General features: G+C 37.2%; 1 protein-coding gene across 1 annotated transcript; it reads right to left on the minus strand.

Moving 5' to 3' along the window:
• Positions 1–4151: 4151 nt before the first annotated feature.
• LOC133873527 (syntaxin-related protein KNOLLE) lies at positions 4152–5577 on the minus strand. The gene is made up of 2 exons (XM_062311240.1): positions 5403–5577; positions 4152–5209 (listed from the first exon to the last, which is right to left on the minus strand). Exon 2 carries the CDS (start codon positions 5171–5173, stop codon positions 4241–4243), a length of 933 nt encoding a protein of 310 aa, XP_062167224.1. The 5' UTR covers positions 5174–5209; positions 5403–5577; the 3' UTR covers positions 4152–4240.
• Positions 5578–17749: the final 12172 nt, after the last annotated feature.

The raw sequence follows: 17749 nt of genomic DNA on the forward strand, positions 1-17749 counted from the left end.
GGCCTAAGAATTTGGAATATTTGAAGACGGAAATCTCGGAATAAAACTGCTTTTTGGTCCCCGAAATTCCGATTCACTAACGAACCACATAAAACGCAAATGAACGCGAGTTTTTGTTTGGGCGTAAATAAATTGGATCATATAGCAGTTATTTTCATCAAACGAAATAAAATCAAAACGTCCTAAGAATTTGGAATGTTGGAAGACGGAAATCTCGGAATAAAACTACTTTTTAGTCTCGGAAATTCCGATTCACTAACGAACCACACAAAACGCAAATGAACGCTAGTTTTCATTTGGTCGTAAATAAATTGGATCATATAGCAGTTATTTTTATCAAACGAAATAAAATCACAACGTCCTAAGAATTTTAAATATTTAAAGACGGAAATCTCGGAATAAAACTGGTTTTTGGTCCCGAAAATTCCGATTCACTTACGAACCATACAAAACGCAAATGAACGCGAGATTTTGTGTGGGCGTAAATAAATTGGATCATATAGCAGTTCTTTTCATCAAACGAAATAAAATCACAACGTCCTAGGAATTTGGAATATTTGAAGACGGAAATCTCGGAATAAAACAGCTTTTTGGTCTCGGAAATTCCAATTCACTAACGAACCACACAAAACGCAAATGAACGCGAGTTTTTGTTTGGGCATAAATAAATTGGATAATGTAGAAGTTTTTTTCATCAAACGAAATAAAATCATAACTTCCTAAGAATTTGAAATATTGGAAGATGGAAATCTCGGAATAAAACTGCTTTTTGGTCCCGGAAATTCCGATTCACTAACGAACCACACAAAACGCAAATGAACGCGAGTTTTCGTTTGGGCGTAAATAAATTGGATCATATAGCAGTTATTTTCATCGAACGAAATAAAATCAGAACGTCCTAAGAATTTGGAATATTTGAAGACTGAAATTTCGGAATAAAACTGCTTTTTGGACCCAGAAATTCCGATTCACTAACGAACCACACAAAACGCAAATGAACGCGAGTTTTTGTTTGGGCGTAAATAAATTGGACCATATAGTAGTTTGTTTTATCAAACAAAATAAAATCACAACATCCTAAGAATTTGGAATATTTGAAGACGAAAATATTTGAATAAAACTGCTTTTTAGTCCCGGAAATTCCGATTCACTTATGAACCACACAAAACGTAAATGAACGCGAATTTTTGTTTGGGCGTAAATAAATTGGATCATATAGCAGTTTTTTTCATAAAACGAAATAAAATCAAAACGTCCTAAGAATTTGGAATATTGGAAGACGGAAATCTCAGAATAAAACTGCTTTTTGGTCCCGAAAATTCCTATTCACTAACGAACCACACAAAACACAAAGTAACGCAAGTTTTCGTTTGTGCGTAAATAACTTGGATCATATAGCAGTTATTTCATCAAACGAAATAAAATCAAAACATCCTACGAATTTGGAATATTGGAAGATGGAAATCTCGGAATAAAACTGCCTTTTGGTCCCGAAAATTCCGATTCACTAACGAACCACACAAAACGAAAATCTATCCGAGTTTTTGTTTGGGCATAAATAAATTGGATCATATAGCAGTTATTTTCATCAAACGAAATAAAATCACAACGGCCTAAGAATTTGGAATATTTGAAGACGGAAATCTCAGAATAAAACTGCTTTTTGGTCCCCGAAATTCCGATTCACTAACGAACCACACAAAATGCAAATGAGCGCGAGTTTTTGTTTGGGCGTAAATAAATTGGATCATATAGCAGTTATTTTCATCAAACGAAATAAAATCAAAACGTCCTAAGAATTTGAAATGTTGGAAGACGGAAATCTCGGAATAAAACTACTTTTTAGTCCCAGAAATTCCGATTCACTAACGAACCACACAAAACGCAAATGAACGCGAGTTTTCATTTGGGCGTAAATAAATTGGATCATATTGCAGTTATTTTTATCAAACGAAATAAAATCACAACGTCCTAAGAATTTTGAATATTTGAAGACGGAAATCTCGGAATAAAACTGCTTTTTGGTCCCGAAAATTCCGATTCACTTACGAACCATACAAAACGCAAATAAACGCGAGTTTTTGTGTGGGCGTAAATAAATTGGATCATATAGCAGTTATTTTCATCAAACGAAATAAAATCACAACGTCCTTAGTATTTGGAATATTTGAAGACGGAAATCTCGGAATAAAACAACTTTTTGGTCTCGGAAATTCCAATTCACTAACGAACCACACAAAACGCAAATGAACGCGAGTTTTTGTTTGGGCGTAAATAAATTGGATAATATAACAGTTTTTTTCTTCAAACGAAATAAAATCATAACTTCTTAAGAATTTGGAATATTGGAAGACGGAAATTTCGGAATAAAACTACTTTTTGGTCCCGAAAATTCCGATTCACTAACGAACCACACAAAACGCAAATGAACGCGAGTTTTCGTTTGGGCGTAAATAAATTGGATCATATAGAGTTATTTTCATTAAACGAAATAAAATCACAACGTCCTAAGAATTTGAAATATTTTAAGACTGAAATCTCGGAATAAAACTGCTTTTTGGTCCCAGAAATTCCGATTCACTAACGAACCACACAAAACGCAAATGAACACAAGTTTTTGTTTGGGCGTAAATAAATTGGATCATATAGCAGTTAGTTTCATCAAACGAAATAAAATCACAACGTTCTAAGAATTTGGAATATTTGAAAACGAAAATCTCGGAATAAAACTTCTTTTTGGTCCCAGAAATTCCGATTCACTTACGAACCACACAAAACGTAAATGAACGCGAGTTTTTGTTTAGGCGTAAATAAATTGGATCATATAGCAGTTATTTTCATCAAACGAAATAAAATCACAACGTCCTAAGAATTTGGAATATTTGAAGACGGAAATCTCGGAAAAAAACTGCTTTTTGGTCCCGAAAATTCCGATTCACTAACGAACCACACAAAACGCAAATGAACGTGAGTTTTTGTTTGGGCGTAAATAAATTGGATCATATAGCAGTTTTTTTCATCAAACGAAATAAAATCACAACATCCTAAGAATTTGGAATATTGGAAGACGGAAATCTCGGAATAAAACTGCTTTTTGGTCCTCGAAAATCCGATTCACTAATGAACCACACAAAACGTAATTGAACGTGAGTTTTTGTTTGGGCGTAAATAAATTGGCAGATATACTTGATCACCTTGACTATATCTACATGACCGTCAAGTTTCATGCCAAAAAGTGGAACAAAAAGTTGTGATCTCTAGCAGATCGTCAAGATCGAACCCTTCTGTCAAAACGCAATTGCGTTTTTACCATCTCTGATTTACGTAAAAAATTTCCAAGGTGTAAACATCGTCGGCGGGGACGTGCCCATAAATTTCGAAAGCAATCCGAGACCATTTACCCCAAATTCGGTCGTTCAAAAGTTGGATTCTAAAGTCAACTAAGGGGTCGGAAGGCCAGAAAGGAAGTCTAAATGCTAAGTTCCACCCTTCCACACGATCACCTCGACTGTATCTACATGCCCATCATGTTTCGTGCCAAACAAAGGAACAGAATGCCGAGATCTCTAGCAGATCGTCATGGTCGAACCCCGTTGCCAAAAAACAGTAGCATTTTTATCGTCTCTGATTAACGTAAAATTTTACCATGGTGTAGACATTGTCGGCGGGGACGTGCCCATAAATTTTGTAAGCGATCCGAGACCATTTGCCTCAAATCCGGGCGTTCCAAACCTCCTTAAACCTTAAATCTTAAACCTTAAACGATATCTATGATATATGCGACATGGGCTTGGTATGAGAATATGAATGTATATATGTATATTCGCATCATTCTTAATACAATGGGTTTTAAAGTTATGATGGTAATGAACTCCGGAGTTAAACGTGCTATGCGAGAGTAGTAATAGGATTGGGTGACCATCTGGTAAAGTCTTGTTCTAGAGAGCAAAAAACAGAAAATATTGTGTCTGGAACTAGTCCTTACAAAATTTTCTATAATTATTGTGTTTAGGGGGGTTGATGATGGGGAAAGCATAAACATTTGGAAAGATAGGCGGATACTATAACAAAATCCTACTTCACAAACCACTCTTGAGGTTCAATGATAGAAATACTGTCATTGAGCAGTCAAGCAAGAGTTGGGCCAAAGATAAAAATGACAGCAGTTATTGAATGATTAATTCCCTCAACCAAACCAGTTGAGCCTATTACACTCCCAAGATAGAAGAAAATAAGACATTCAAGAATTGCTGAAACTGGTTACAATGGGGATGACCACAACAAGAATCAGCACAAGGAGAAGTATCAAACAGGCACACATCCACTTCCTGCTGTTTCTCTGGTACCCCACTGCAGTCTTAAGATCTTTGCTACCATCCTTGACATAGTGGGCAGCATTCATGACATGGTGCTCAATGTCGTCCATCTGCTCAGCCTGCGCCTCCACCATCACGGCCATGTCCAGAAACACCTGATGCAGCTCCAGCAGGCTCTTTTCGATCTCCTTGGCCGCATCGTGCCTATCCTGTATCTCCACCACCGTCTCCAGCACCTTCCCCCTCCCGTGCTCCTGCACCGCCCTTCCCAGAAACTCCTCGCCTCCGTTAGAGATGATCTTATCTATAACCTCCTCGTCCGGGTACTCCCCCGTCACGGTGAAGTAGCGTCTGCCCACAGTGTCCTTGTACTCGGACATCATTCTTTGCCTCAGCCCCTGGAAGTCCATCATAAGTTCTTTGAGCTTCTTGCGCAGCCCGTTGGTGACTGCAATCCTGGTCCTGTAAATCGGGGTGCCTTCTTTGGAGCCTGAGAGCCTCTTATTAGCAACGTTGGCGCGGTCCATTTCTTCGAGCTGAGAGCGGATGGTCCTGGCCTTCTTGAGCACGGTGAGTATGTCCACGTTGATACTGGTGCGCAAGGATTTCAAGGCCTCAGGCTTGTGAAGGGATTTGCTCTCCTCGTTGGATTGCTGTAGTTTGCCCAGAATGTCCCGGAGTAGGGCCATCTCCTTCTTCACCTTCTCGGCCTCTTCTAGGAAGAGACCAAGGTCGCTGTTCATGTAGGTTGTGGAAGATGCCATCTCTAAATCTCCGGCTTCCAGATCAGCATCTTTCATGGCCGCTTTCTTTAAATCCACGTAGTTGGTGAAGGATTTGGTCATAAGGTCGTTCATGTTTTTATCCTTTTAACTTGAAAATTAAGATATATCCTAAATGAACCACGAACAAAATTAGATTAGATTAGCAAGCTTCTTAACCTAGCCTATTGCTATATTACCGTAAAAAATCTCTGTTATAAATTAAATTGATCCGGAAAAACTTGAACATTAATCTTGAATAAAGCAAAATAAGAAGATTCATTTTGGACGTAAATATAGAAAACTCGGATCGGAGAATGCTTACCTTTCTCAAGTATAATCCCTTACTCCTAAGGATAACTCTTCTGCTATCAGCTTACTTCCCAGTTGGAGATCAGAGAGAGAGAGAGAGGGAGAGGATTTGGCAACAAATCTAATAAAGAAGACGATGTCAGGATCTTTTCCGTAGAACTACAAGCTTAGCTAGTTACCTGTTTTATCTCATCGCAGTGGATTAACGGCTATATGCTTTTGAAACTACGACAGAAAAGAAGCCGTTGTAATTTTCAACGGCTATATTTTCAAATACACGTTGTAATCCTTGTACTTTTTTAAAAATTTTAAATGCTTGTTGGGTCCTTGGGCTTTTTGTTTATGCAAACAAGCGGAGCCGGCTGTGGACTATGGGACTAAGGGCTACCTGGGCCAAACTATGGCCTAAAGATAGAAAACTCTACATGGGTCAGTTAGTGGACATGTCACACACACACAGTTAGTGGACATGTGTTGACTGTTACAACCTCTAAATTGATTCAGGTTGGATAAAGAACACACAAGATACCCCCAAGAACATACCCTACCCTTTTCCTTAAAGAAGAGAAAAAAAAAAAAATATATATATATATATATATATATATATATATATATCCCGAACCCCAAGACCCCAACAAAATTCCAATTCATTTTTCTGTGTTTTCTTTATGTCTCTTCAGCGTCTTCCCGCTTTTTAATTGTTAAAATTAATCTTTGAAGTTTGATGGAAGGACAAAAAACATTGGGTACCTCTAGTTTTCAATAACAAGAAATCATAATGTCAATCACTATTTTCTTCTCTCAATAACAAATTCAAATCTAACTCACTGTCTCAACTCACGATCTCTATCCCTCTTTGAACTTTTTACGTTCTTCGTGTTAAAATAATTGATTAAATGATTAAATTTATTTTTTTAATAAATTTAAATTTTTTAGATAAATGAAGATTTAACATAATATCAGAGTCAATATCTTGAATTCGAACCATATTTTTATTAATTCACCTTCATTTCAATTAAATATTCTACTTTTTAGACATCATCTATTAAAAATGGAGTTTGAAGCCACATACAAGGAAAAGTGTTAAAGTAATTGATTAAATAATTAATTTTACCTCATTTTATGAGCTTAAAATTTTAAAATAAGTGATCATTTACTTGTTCACAATAAAACTAAATTCAAAATAATAAAAATGATACATAACATGTTCAAAATTTCAAAAAAAAAAAAAAAGGAATGGTACGTCTTAAACTATTGACTAATTTTTTTAAAAAAAATAACTCCTTTAAATGAAGATAGAGATTGCTGATTAGCTAGGCAAATTTTAGTAAGTACATGCCACGGCACGTATACTTAACATTATAGGACTATAATTGAACCGAGCTGAGCTTAGTCAAATCGAGCTGAGTATTGAATGTTCAAGTTTGGCTCATTTAATTTATTTTTTTTTCGAATATGAGTCAAGCTCAAGCTTATTACAAAACCAAATAATCTATTCAAGCTCCGTTCATTTATTTTTTTTAACGAACTCAAGTTTGTTCACGAGCTACTCAATTAATTTAGTAATTCCATATATAAAGTAAATGTAACAAATGTTTGATTTTTTTTTTAAAAAAAAAATATTACTAATTATTAGTTACAATTTATTGTTTAAGTAATTAGATAAACTAACACTACAAATAAAATAAGACTTGTCGGCAATTATAAACCTGGCATATGCCCATATGCCAGTAAAGAGGAAACTAATTAATTCCTGGCATATATCCCTGTGCACCAGGAAGAAATAAAATTTCGTGGCACAATTATTATACAACAGGAAGCAGGAAAAAAATTGTGGTGTATGACCAGCTCTTTAAAAAACCTTCATCTTATAGTACTAGAAATAGATGCCCTATAAGTGGTTTCCTTCTCTAAAATAGAGAAAAATTTAAAAAAGTTATAAAAAATGTCACCACAGCAGTTGCCCTATTTTATGGCTCTATCCTTGAGTAGCTACAATGTTACCCAATACACTATTGTAAAGAATATTTGCATAGGAAAATAAAAAGTAGTTTGATTCTCTAAATTTTTCCTAAATTAGAAAAAATTGTTGAGTGTCTGCTGCTAGTCCTCTTACTCCCACTCTACACTCACACCTATGTGGCTTTAATTTTTAATTTTTAATTTTTAATTTTTAATTTTTAATTTTTAATTTTTACTTTTGGATTTGAAAACGGGTTGGAACCAACGCACACATATGCTTTCTCTCTCTCTCTCTCCCCGGCCAGTCGGCCGTCCTTCACTGGCGCCGTCTCCACCAGCCCGCATCTCTCCCGATCATCCGTCCCTGTCTCCCAGTGTTCCCTGAAATAGATCTGGCCATCCCTCTCTCTTGACGTCCCCTGAAATAGATCTGGTTGTTCCTCTCTCCCGACATCCCATGAAATAGATATGGCCATTCCTCTCTCCCGACATCCCATGAAAACAGTCGGCCATTCCCCTCTCTTAGAGGGGAATCTAATCTCAATTTTATATGTTTATCTTATAAAATATATACATTCATATACACACATATACATACATACATACATACATACATACATACATACATACATACACAAGCTCACTCATATACACACAAATTCACTTATATCTATATTCAGACTCACAATTACAATAATTCAACTTATATTTATTACACTACTGTTGGTACAGTTTTCGGTATGATGTGAATCTGCACATTCTTCGGGTGTTCTTCATGCTTCTTAATAATTCGGGGTAATTACCTTTTCCCCCCATGAACTACCAAAAAATGCGCGATGCCCCCATGAACTACCAACTCGACCAAAATAGAGCATTCAACTACCAAAGATAACCATTTTCCCCCCTTCCGTCAGTCACACGCCGTTTTACCCTCATTTTCTTCCTCTTTTCCCCCTATGAACTACTACCATCTTCCTCTTTTCCCCCCACGAACTACCATCATCTTCCAACATGCCCCCATATAAAATGGCACATGACCCGTTGACTGTTTGTTTTAACCCCTTTGACTGACGGAAGGGGGGAAAATGGTTGTCTTCGGTAGTTGAATGCTCTATTTTGGTCGAGTTGGTAGTTCATGGGGGCATTGCGCATTTTTTGGTAGTTCATGGGGGAAAAAGGTAATTACCCCTAATAATTCTATAAAACAATAAAAACTAAGAGACCCTTCCGGTGGTCCTCTCCGATGCCTAAATTAGCTTCTGTATTTCAAATAATGCTTTATGCATAAAAATTGAGTCTTAGTTTATACTTGGGGTATGGGCCTATTTATAGGCAAAGAGGCGGAGTCAAACCTGGATTAGGACTCCTGCTCCTTGTGGATCTGGAACTGCCGTCAGAGTTCTAATTGGACTTTGACCCTTTATTAGAATTCCAATCTGATATCTTTATTAGACTTCTGATCTGATCATTCTTCTTATTCGATTGGACCATGAGTCCTATCCCAATTCTACCAGGGATATGACTGATTTCTCTAGAGTAGTTGTTAAATGCCTATCTCCTTATTGGATCGGGTTGAGTGAAACTTATCCCCAACAGTTACCCCCCAATTCCCTTATCCGAAGCTTGCTTGAATAACGGGAATTTTATGTCTAAGGAAACCTGAGCTTTGTCTCCTTCTGAAAACCTGCTAACCTGCAAAACCTAAGGGTTAAATCTTACCCCACCATTACCTTCTTGTTTTTCCTTAGGGTTTTCTTCCTGTCTCTTGGAATGGCTAACTCCTGAAAAACCTGCAAAAACCAAGGGTTAAATCCGACCCCCCTTTTTTCTTGCTCTCGGATATGACTGATCCGAGAGTTTTCTTCTTTCTCTCTGCTAGGACTGATCCGAGAGCTTTCTTCTTTCTCTCGGCTAGGACTGATCCGAGACTCTCGACTAGGACTTATGACCACCTTTTTTTTTTTTTTTTTTTTTTTGTACAAATCACTTGCTTAAACATTAATCTCTTAAAATGCAAATGGATCCTCACAGTGGCACGATGATGTGTCGCAAAGCCAACATATGGTACATACCCCATAATATGTACCCGGTAAATCAGAGTACTACATCTAACTACTATGCAGCGGAAAAACATAAACTCAATAGCGAAAATCACATCTTAAACATCTATCATAAATTAATAACAAGAGCCATTTACCATCTATGTGTTTAAGTCTTTCCTCAATATAAATACATAACAAAGTTGGCTTTATACAAAAACAAGTGACACAGGCGTCACAAGCTATAGTAAAATTTACAAAACTGAGGACGCCCATAGTCCCGCAATTATAACCGTCGCGGCGAGCTTCAGTCATAATATCCCAACTGCACGTCTACTACCCCATCAACTACGACCCAAGTACCTACAGCCAAAGGGACATCATCTATACGGTTGTGAGGGTTTACCACATCCGTATAGGTGAAATGATAAGTTCACCGCTTCAGTACATAATACCGAGACCTCAGTGATATTAAACTAACTGACTTTTCCAAATGAACCAACTTTTCTTTTTAGTCTCGCGTACACTATAACAGCTACCAATTTATAAAATTTTGTTTGAAAACCCCCATAGCTGATATAGCAAACACCGACTATCAGAAAAACATTTAAAGCATACTATACAGTTGGACCCATACGTAGAAGTTCCATTGGCTTGGAAGCAACCACGTATAAACCCACCTACAATAATACTTTTATGTTGGTAGCTCAAATGCACATAGGTCTAACGTTATTAACTGTGATGACATTGTGGGGCAGTGCTACGATGAAGCAAAGCTTCCGGAATTTATCTGGAAGTTTTGCTTCACCATGGCATAATTGTAATTATTAATATTTACAATTATGCCATGGTGAAGCAAAACTTCCGGATGAATTCCGGAAGTTTTGTTTCACCCAAGCATTACCCGACATTGTGCCCCAGGGCATTACAACTTCATGTCAAAGCATATAGTTGTCCATGCGGTCACTAGAGTAAGACTCTGATATCCAAACACTTCTTACTGATGTGCCACGACAATCCATCTACCTACTCCCAAGCCACACTGATATCGCAACCAATAGCGTCAAAACCAAACACACTAAGCTTAAAACATGCCATCTCGCTCTTTAGTACAAGCTTACTATCATTTTCCGAACATGGTTAACACGGAATCCTAGGGCATTACAACTTCATGTCGAGCACATAGTTGTCCATGCGGTTATTAGAATAAAACTCGGGTATCCAAGCACTTCTTACTGATGTGCCACGACAATTCATCTACCTACTACTAGGACGCTGTATTACTCATACCGAACCATGACAATATTCTTGTTCGTCCAAGCTCAATGTTCTAAAATTATGCAACTAGACGATAGCAGTATACATAAGCTCTTTTGCCATTAAAACTCTTAGGCATATTAAAACATCTAGCATAAAAACTACAGTATTCTATATCATAAAAACACCACATAATTTAAATCATGCTATGTATGCTATGCATGCTGATGTGCTGCTGATAAACTGCTGAACTGAACTGTTACTGGGCTGCTGTTGTGTTACTGCTGGGTTACTGTATGCTCATGCTCTATACTACATGCTCTATGCTCTTTGCTTGACTAGTAAATATTGCCTTACTGTACCATGCTAATAAATCATACTTTTAAACATTTTAATATTTCATCCAAAACATGCAACACACTATACTTTACTCTGAAACTATCCTTGATATATTTGAACATAATTGAAACTACTCAAATCAAACCAAACAGATATATTCAACATACAGTTGGTTCGGATTTATAAAACAACATATATATTTTGCAATTCTATAATGTATAAAAATAACAGTTTCTCAGTGAGTAAAATATCACCTGGCTGCATTAGACTCTGACTTGAACATCCCCTCGGATTCTAGTCACTTGGACTCTACATTGGAGAATCAATTGAAGTCTCCAATCCGGACACTATCATGCAAACATTATAACGTTATACTATGCTATGGGACTCATTCTATGACCCTAAAACTACCCGTGTATTCACACGTCGTGGTACTCGCTTCTAAGTCTAGTTAACAATCTTAAACTATTATTAAGTTAACATTTAAGTTTAGGCTCATATCGTATCTTGTTTATTATTACAAGAATGTATTTATTATTTTCGTTAATTTATCTATTATTGTTGTATTACATTACTATTGTTAACCCTTTTATACGTGTCATTTATTTACTAAGTTAACAATATTTATCCTTAAGCCATATACATGTATGTGTATACATATATGCATATACGCATAAAATACTCAAGCCTAATCCATTAATACACATAAATATTATGTGTACATGAATAGGTAGATTAGGTACTAAGTGGTTACCTAATGGATTTATACCACATGTGTTTCCATATGCTTACTAGCTTATTTTTTTTACAAACTTAGAATTATTAGAATAATCTATAGCTCTTTAGCATTCTATTAGAATCGTTGTCCTCTTTTGATATTAACCATAGGCTTAGTTTTGTAACATTATCTAGTCCTTAATTCTTAAACACAAATGTTGTCATACTCTATACTCTATTTTCTATTCATCACTAATCTCGATAGGTAGTTTAGATCTAGGACCTTAATCTCATAGCATTCCAATTTAGTAACACATGTTCGCTTAGGTTACAAACTCATATTGTAATATTTACACATACAAAAGCTTTAAGGCATATACATGGGCGTAAAAACTAAGCATTATACATAGGTTCAACTTACTATTAATCCGCCACATTTTAATAATATTACATCTTCATCGATTACTCATTTTACATCACCATTCGTTCCATTTCCTTCTCTTGAACTCTTCTTCTAATTTATCTCCATACATTAGCCATGTGCTACCAAGATTAACCTCCAATAATTCTAACAAACCAACCTAACCAGTTTCCTTAATTAGAGTACCATTCGGTACTCAATTCCATACCAAGTTAATTCGAATTCATAAATTCCTAAAATATCCAAAACACCATAAGCATATCATGGAGCAAATATTAGCTCCCATCAACCAACTCCACATCAAAACCCATACTAAAGATCAATTCTACTATATTCTTACAATTACTTTGAAATCCTCCAATTTTGTTAACATCAACCCAAAAACATCAATAAACTTAGTCCCTAACAAATAAATATAAACTAACATAATTATTCCATTTACAAGCATAAAACCATATCTGGATTTCCATCCAAATAACCATCAAAATCGCTTTCCATTCAAACATCAACCACTCACAATAAAGCATCAATCTCCTCTAATTGGAAATACCTTCTACCAAAATTTCACAACAATTATTATCAATAATTTATAAATCACCTACCACATCACAACTGTCCGACACACAACCAGCCCCAATACTCATCCAATATTCAAAAAACATCATCATGCTTTAATCAGACCACAACAACTATATCATCCTAAAATCAGTCAACCACAGTGAACCCCCATCACAGTACACACAACCAATCAGTCAACTCACTGCCAACATACCCACTGGAACACCAAACAGAAAATCACCAATTCCTAAATACCGTGCATAGCCGAAGCAAACACCAAATCATCCTCATACAACCATTCGACCAACATCCAAAACAGGGTATCAAAATCCAACACTACCATCCGAAACCATCAACCAATGACCCAACAAAATCAACCCACCATAATCCAATCAAGAGTAAAATACCCAAAATAAATCAACAAACCCTAATTCCACAATAATCAAACTAATCCACAAAATTATAGAATTTATACCTTGGGGATTTTCCTCAACAAATCCACTGAAAGATGTCTCTGATTTTGCTGGAAAAGTCGCCGGAAAACACACAGTAGCTGCCCGAAAACGCACCACTAGGCGACTAGACGTCAACCCACTGGAAATCGGGCCTAGGTTGACTGGAATCCGCCCCTGGTTCGGCCATCGTCGCTCCTCAGGACACCAGCGATGACTCAACACACCGATCGGGTTCACAGGTCACTAGGTCACAAGTCTCGGGTTTTTTGGGCTCGCGGGTCGCGAGTTCAAGCTTCTGGATTCCACCGGAGCTCCTTAGCCTGTTGGAAATCGACTGGAACCGTCAAAAATCGCCACTGGAACCACCGTTCGTCGGCTCTGTGCACTACACAATGGGTCGTGGGTTTCGGCTCCTGGCTCTCTCTCGATCTCTCAGTCTCGGTCTACTCTCTCTCAACATGTGTGAAGAAGGGGAAGAGAGAAATGGGGAGGGGCTGCTGTGATGTGCGGGAGAACAGAGATTAGAAGGAGAGAAAGAGGAAGAAAATGGAGAAGGTGAGAGGCAGTGACGTGCGTGAGAGAAGAGAGGAGAGAAAGAAGATAGGGGACACGTGGCGAGCTGCTAGTGGCTGGAAAGGGATGATGAAATCTCTCTCAGCCAATCGGGCAATGACACATGGAAAAAGGGAGATCCGAGACTCTCGACTAGGACTGATCTGAGAGCTTTCTTCTTTCTCTCGGCTAGGACTGATCTGAGACTCTCGGCTAGGACTGATCCGAGAGGTTTTGCCTTGCTCTCGGCTAGGACTGATCTGAGAGGCTTTCTTCTTGCTCCCGGCTATGACTGATCCGAAAGGCTTTTGCCTACAAAAGAAGCGACATCAACAGGTTCCCGGTCCCTAGACCGGGAACACTCCGATGCTTAAGTCAGCTCTATTCTTTTATTCTGAAAATACTTCTTCCCAAAATCTGGGGAATTTTCTGCCTTTAAATGGTAACATGTCTGAGTTAAAAATAAAAGTCTAATTCTTTGCAAACATAAATGCTAAAAAATAAAAGTCTAGCCTGAAATTTCCGAGAGTCCTTTCTACCTGATCACGGGCAGATTCTGTTGTTGCCTCGGCTCTCTATGCCTTTAAATGGTAACATGTCTGAGTTAAAAATAAAAGTCTAGTTCTTTGCAAACATAAATGCTAAAAATAAAAGTCTAGCCTGAAATTTCCGAGAGTCCTTTCTACCTGATCACGGGCAGATTCTATTGTTGCCTCGGCTCTCTATGCCGTGGGCTTCTACTTCTTCGGTCCTCTCTTCTTTCTATGTCATCTCGGGGATCATTCTCCCGATCCCTTTCGTTTGGCTGATGACGGTCTCGGGGATAGTAATCCCGTGGCTGCTGATCTCAGGGTTGATAGTCCTGATGATTCCGAGGCCTGTTATTTCCTGGTTGGTTCCGTTGCTCTCCCAAGAACCTAACTAGCTTGCCATTCTTTATAAATTCTTCTATTAACAACCTTAGGGTTACGCACCCCTCGGTGTAATGCCCTGCTTGTTTATGAAAATCACAATACTTGCCTGCATTCCTGTAAGGAGGATTACCTGGTATCTTTTGTGGTTCCCGAAACGCCGGATCTCTTTTGATCTCTCTAAGGACTTCTGATATCTCGGCATTGAGAGGTGTAAAATTGTAATTTTTGAACTTCTTTACCTGCCTTTGCTCTTCCCCATCAGCTTTCCTGAATTCTTTCATTTTCTTTTATGATGCTGTCTCTCGGGGTAGCCTAGAACTGGCCATAGACTTCAGCGTCTCTTCCTGATTGATGAATTCTTCTACCTTATCCATGAGGCCCTACAAGGTACTCGGTTGGTCTGGCTTCCGGAACGTGTGTTCATCATCATGCTGGATCTTCTTTTTATTTTATAAGGAACGAATAATCGTTTCCCACAGACGGCGCCAAACTGTTGGTACAGTTTCCAGTATGATGTGAATCTGCACATTCTTCTGGTGTTCTTCACGCTTCTTAATAATTATGCAAAACAACAAAAACTAAGGGACCATTCCTCTCCAATGCCTAAATTAGCTTCTGTAAGAAAATAATGTTTTATGCATAAAAATCGAGTCTTAGTTTATACCTGGGGTATGAGCCTATTTATAGGCAAAGAGGCGGAGTCAAACCTGGATTAGGACTCCTGCTCCTTGTGGATCTAGAACTGCCGTCAGAGTTCTAATTGGACTCTGACCCTTTATTAGAATTCTAATCTGATATCTTTATTAGACTTCTGATCTGATCATTCTTCTTATTCGATTGGACTATGAGTCATATCCCAATTCTACCAGGGATTTGACTGATTTCTCTAGAGTAGTTGCTAAATGTCTATCTCCTTATTGGTATCTCCTTATTGGATCGGGTTGAGTGAAACTTATCCCCAACAACTACAAAGAACATTTCTTTTTTCCTTTTTTTTTTTTTTTTAAAAAAAAAAATACTTAATATGTTATTGTTACAAAGTTAAAAATAATAAAAATGAAGTTATACAAGCTTATATGAGCTTATACGAGTCAAGCCGAACCTAAATTTATAGGGGCTTGAATTTTTTGTTCAAGCTCTGTTTTAATAAACAAATCAATCCCGAATCGAACCCAAGTATGTTCACAAGTATCTCTACTCACTACTAAACCCTACCTTAAAAAAAAAAAACAAAAAAACTAGATATAATTGCACGTATAAATTGGAATGCTTTCTAATTTGCTTTATTTTAAGAGACATAAATAATGAATAATGCTTTTTTTGTCCTCTTAGAAATTAAAGAATTGCATAAAAGGTAAAAGCATGTAAAAACACGTAAATGGCCGCTAGAGCTGCTCAAGAGGGAAAAAAATAAAATTAAAAAGAAGAAGAAGAAATTGGTAGGATATCAAACCTTCTAATAAAAAATAATATCAAACTTATTTTATTTATTTATTTATTATTTATAAGAAAATGAAGTTTATTTATTGGTGCCATAGCATTTTATTTTATTTAATTGTTTTTATTTTTAGCCTTTTATTTAAGGGTAAAAACATAAATATATAATAAATTTTTGAGTCGGCGGACAATTTGAAAATGGTCCATCACTTTTTAATTTTAAATATTTACTCCTTAATTTTTTTATGTTTTTAAATTAGGTCATTTCGTCAATTTTTCATTCAGTTTCGCTAATTCCGTGAGGTTGAGTTCCTGATTGTTAACGTATGGACAACTCAGCAAAAAAAATGACGTCCTTTTATTTTATTATTAAATTATAAAATTATAAAATTCAAATTTTAATTTTATTTAAAAGAAAACCGGCCGCCACCCCTGAAGATGGCCGGTAAACTCATTCCTGTAGAGTGAGAAATCTACAAGGCTCCATTTCCTAAAGAGATGCAGAAAACATATTGACTAATTTGGGGCTTAGGGTTTGTAAAGTTGTAAAGTTCTTTCATCATGTTTTCCAGTTTCCACCTCTGAAGCTGATTTGTGCTTGAGCAGGTCGAGTCAAATGTTTTTCAGTTATTCTAGAATTGAAAAACAAGTAAACAAAAAAGCTTTTCTCTCCCAACAAGAAACGGAGCAGGGCTCACCTCTTTATTATCTATAAATATCTCAAACCCCACATTCAGATCCCCATACACTACTACTTCCTTTCGTCTTCAGATTTTTTTTTCCTTTGCAACACAACTCCAAACCATGGCCAACCAAGCTGAATCCTCTGATTCGTAAGCACCCAACCCAATTCCCAGATCCCCATTTTTCTTGTCTCTCTCCGATCCACATGCAAAATCAATCGATTATTTTTGGTGGGTTTAACCTGATTTTGTTTTGTTTTTTTTCTCTAATTTATTTTATTGTGGTAATGGTTTTGGATTTTCAGTAAGGGAACGAAGAGGGATTTCAGCACGGCGATTCTGGAGCGCAAGAAGGCTCCGAATCGGCTTGTTGTGGACGAGGCAATGAACGATGACAACTCTGTTGTCGCGCTTCACCAAAAATACTGACCGAGACAGAACACGCAAAACCCGTGAATGAGGAAGCTGAATGATCAAAAAGGGTATTCGAATTCGAACCCATTCTGCTCTTGAAATTCCCTAACGGACGGAGAACGATTCTCGGAAACTCGGTATCCATTGCAATGTAAGGGTAATCGTCTACAATGGCCCCACCCCAAGGGGTTGGCCCAGTTGGTCAAGGGCTCTAGGCACTTAGGAATATTTTCCCTTGGCTTGCTATGGAGATCGAAACACGCTGCAAACAATTTTTTGGGCCAGTCATCTGGGCAGAGCCTGTGACTCAATATATTAAACCCGTTGGGGCATCAGGTGTGTGCTGGGAATTAATATGCCGATCTTGACTGGACCTCTAGAATTACTTGTATTGGGTGTAGTCCAATCGACATGGTGTATGTCTGACTAAAGATAAAACAGGATACCTTGATAAAAAAAAATTAAAAAATTAAAAATAAATTCATCTACAATGGCCCGAATCAGATCAAATTTATCTTCAAGATTATCGTTCCAAACTTCCCGGATGTGAATGGAATCGCTTTTCGGCAAAATCGACATTTTTTCTCTCACGTGTACAACAATAGTTGGAAC

This window comes from Alnus glutinosa, chromosome 7 (genome assembly GCF_958979055.1).
Source record: "Alnus glutinosa chromosome 7, dhAlnGlut1.1, whole genome shotgun sequence".
In the NCBI taxonomy this organism is placed as follows: Eukaryota; Viridiplantae; Streptophyta; class Magnoliopsida; order Fagales; family Betulaceae; genus Alnus; species Alnus glutinosa.

Bases quoted from the DNA above. Each gene is read 5' to 3' on its own strand.
- LOC133873527 (XM_062311240.1), bottom strand. From the start codon at position 5,173: ATGAACGACCTTATGACCAAATCCTTCACCAACTACGTGGATTTAAAG.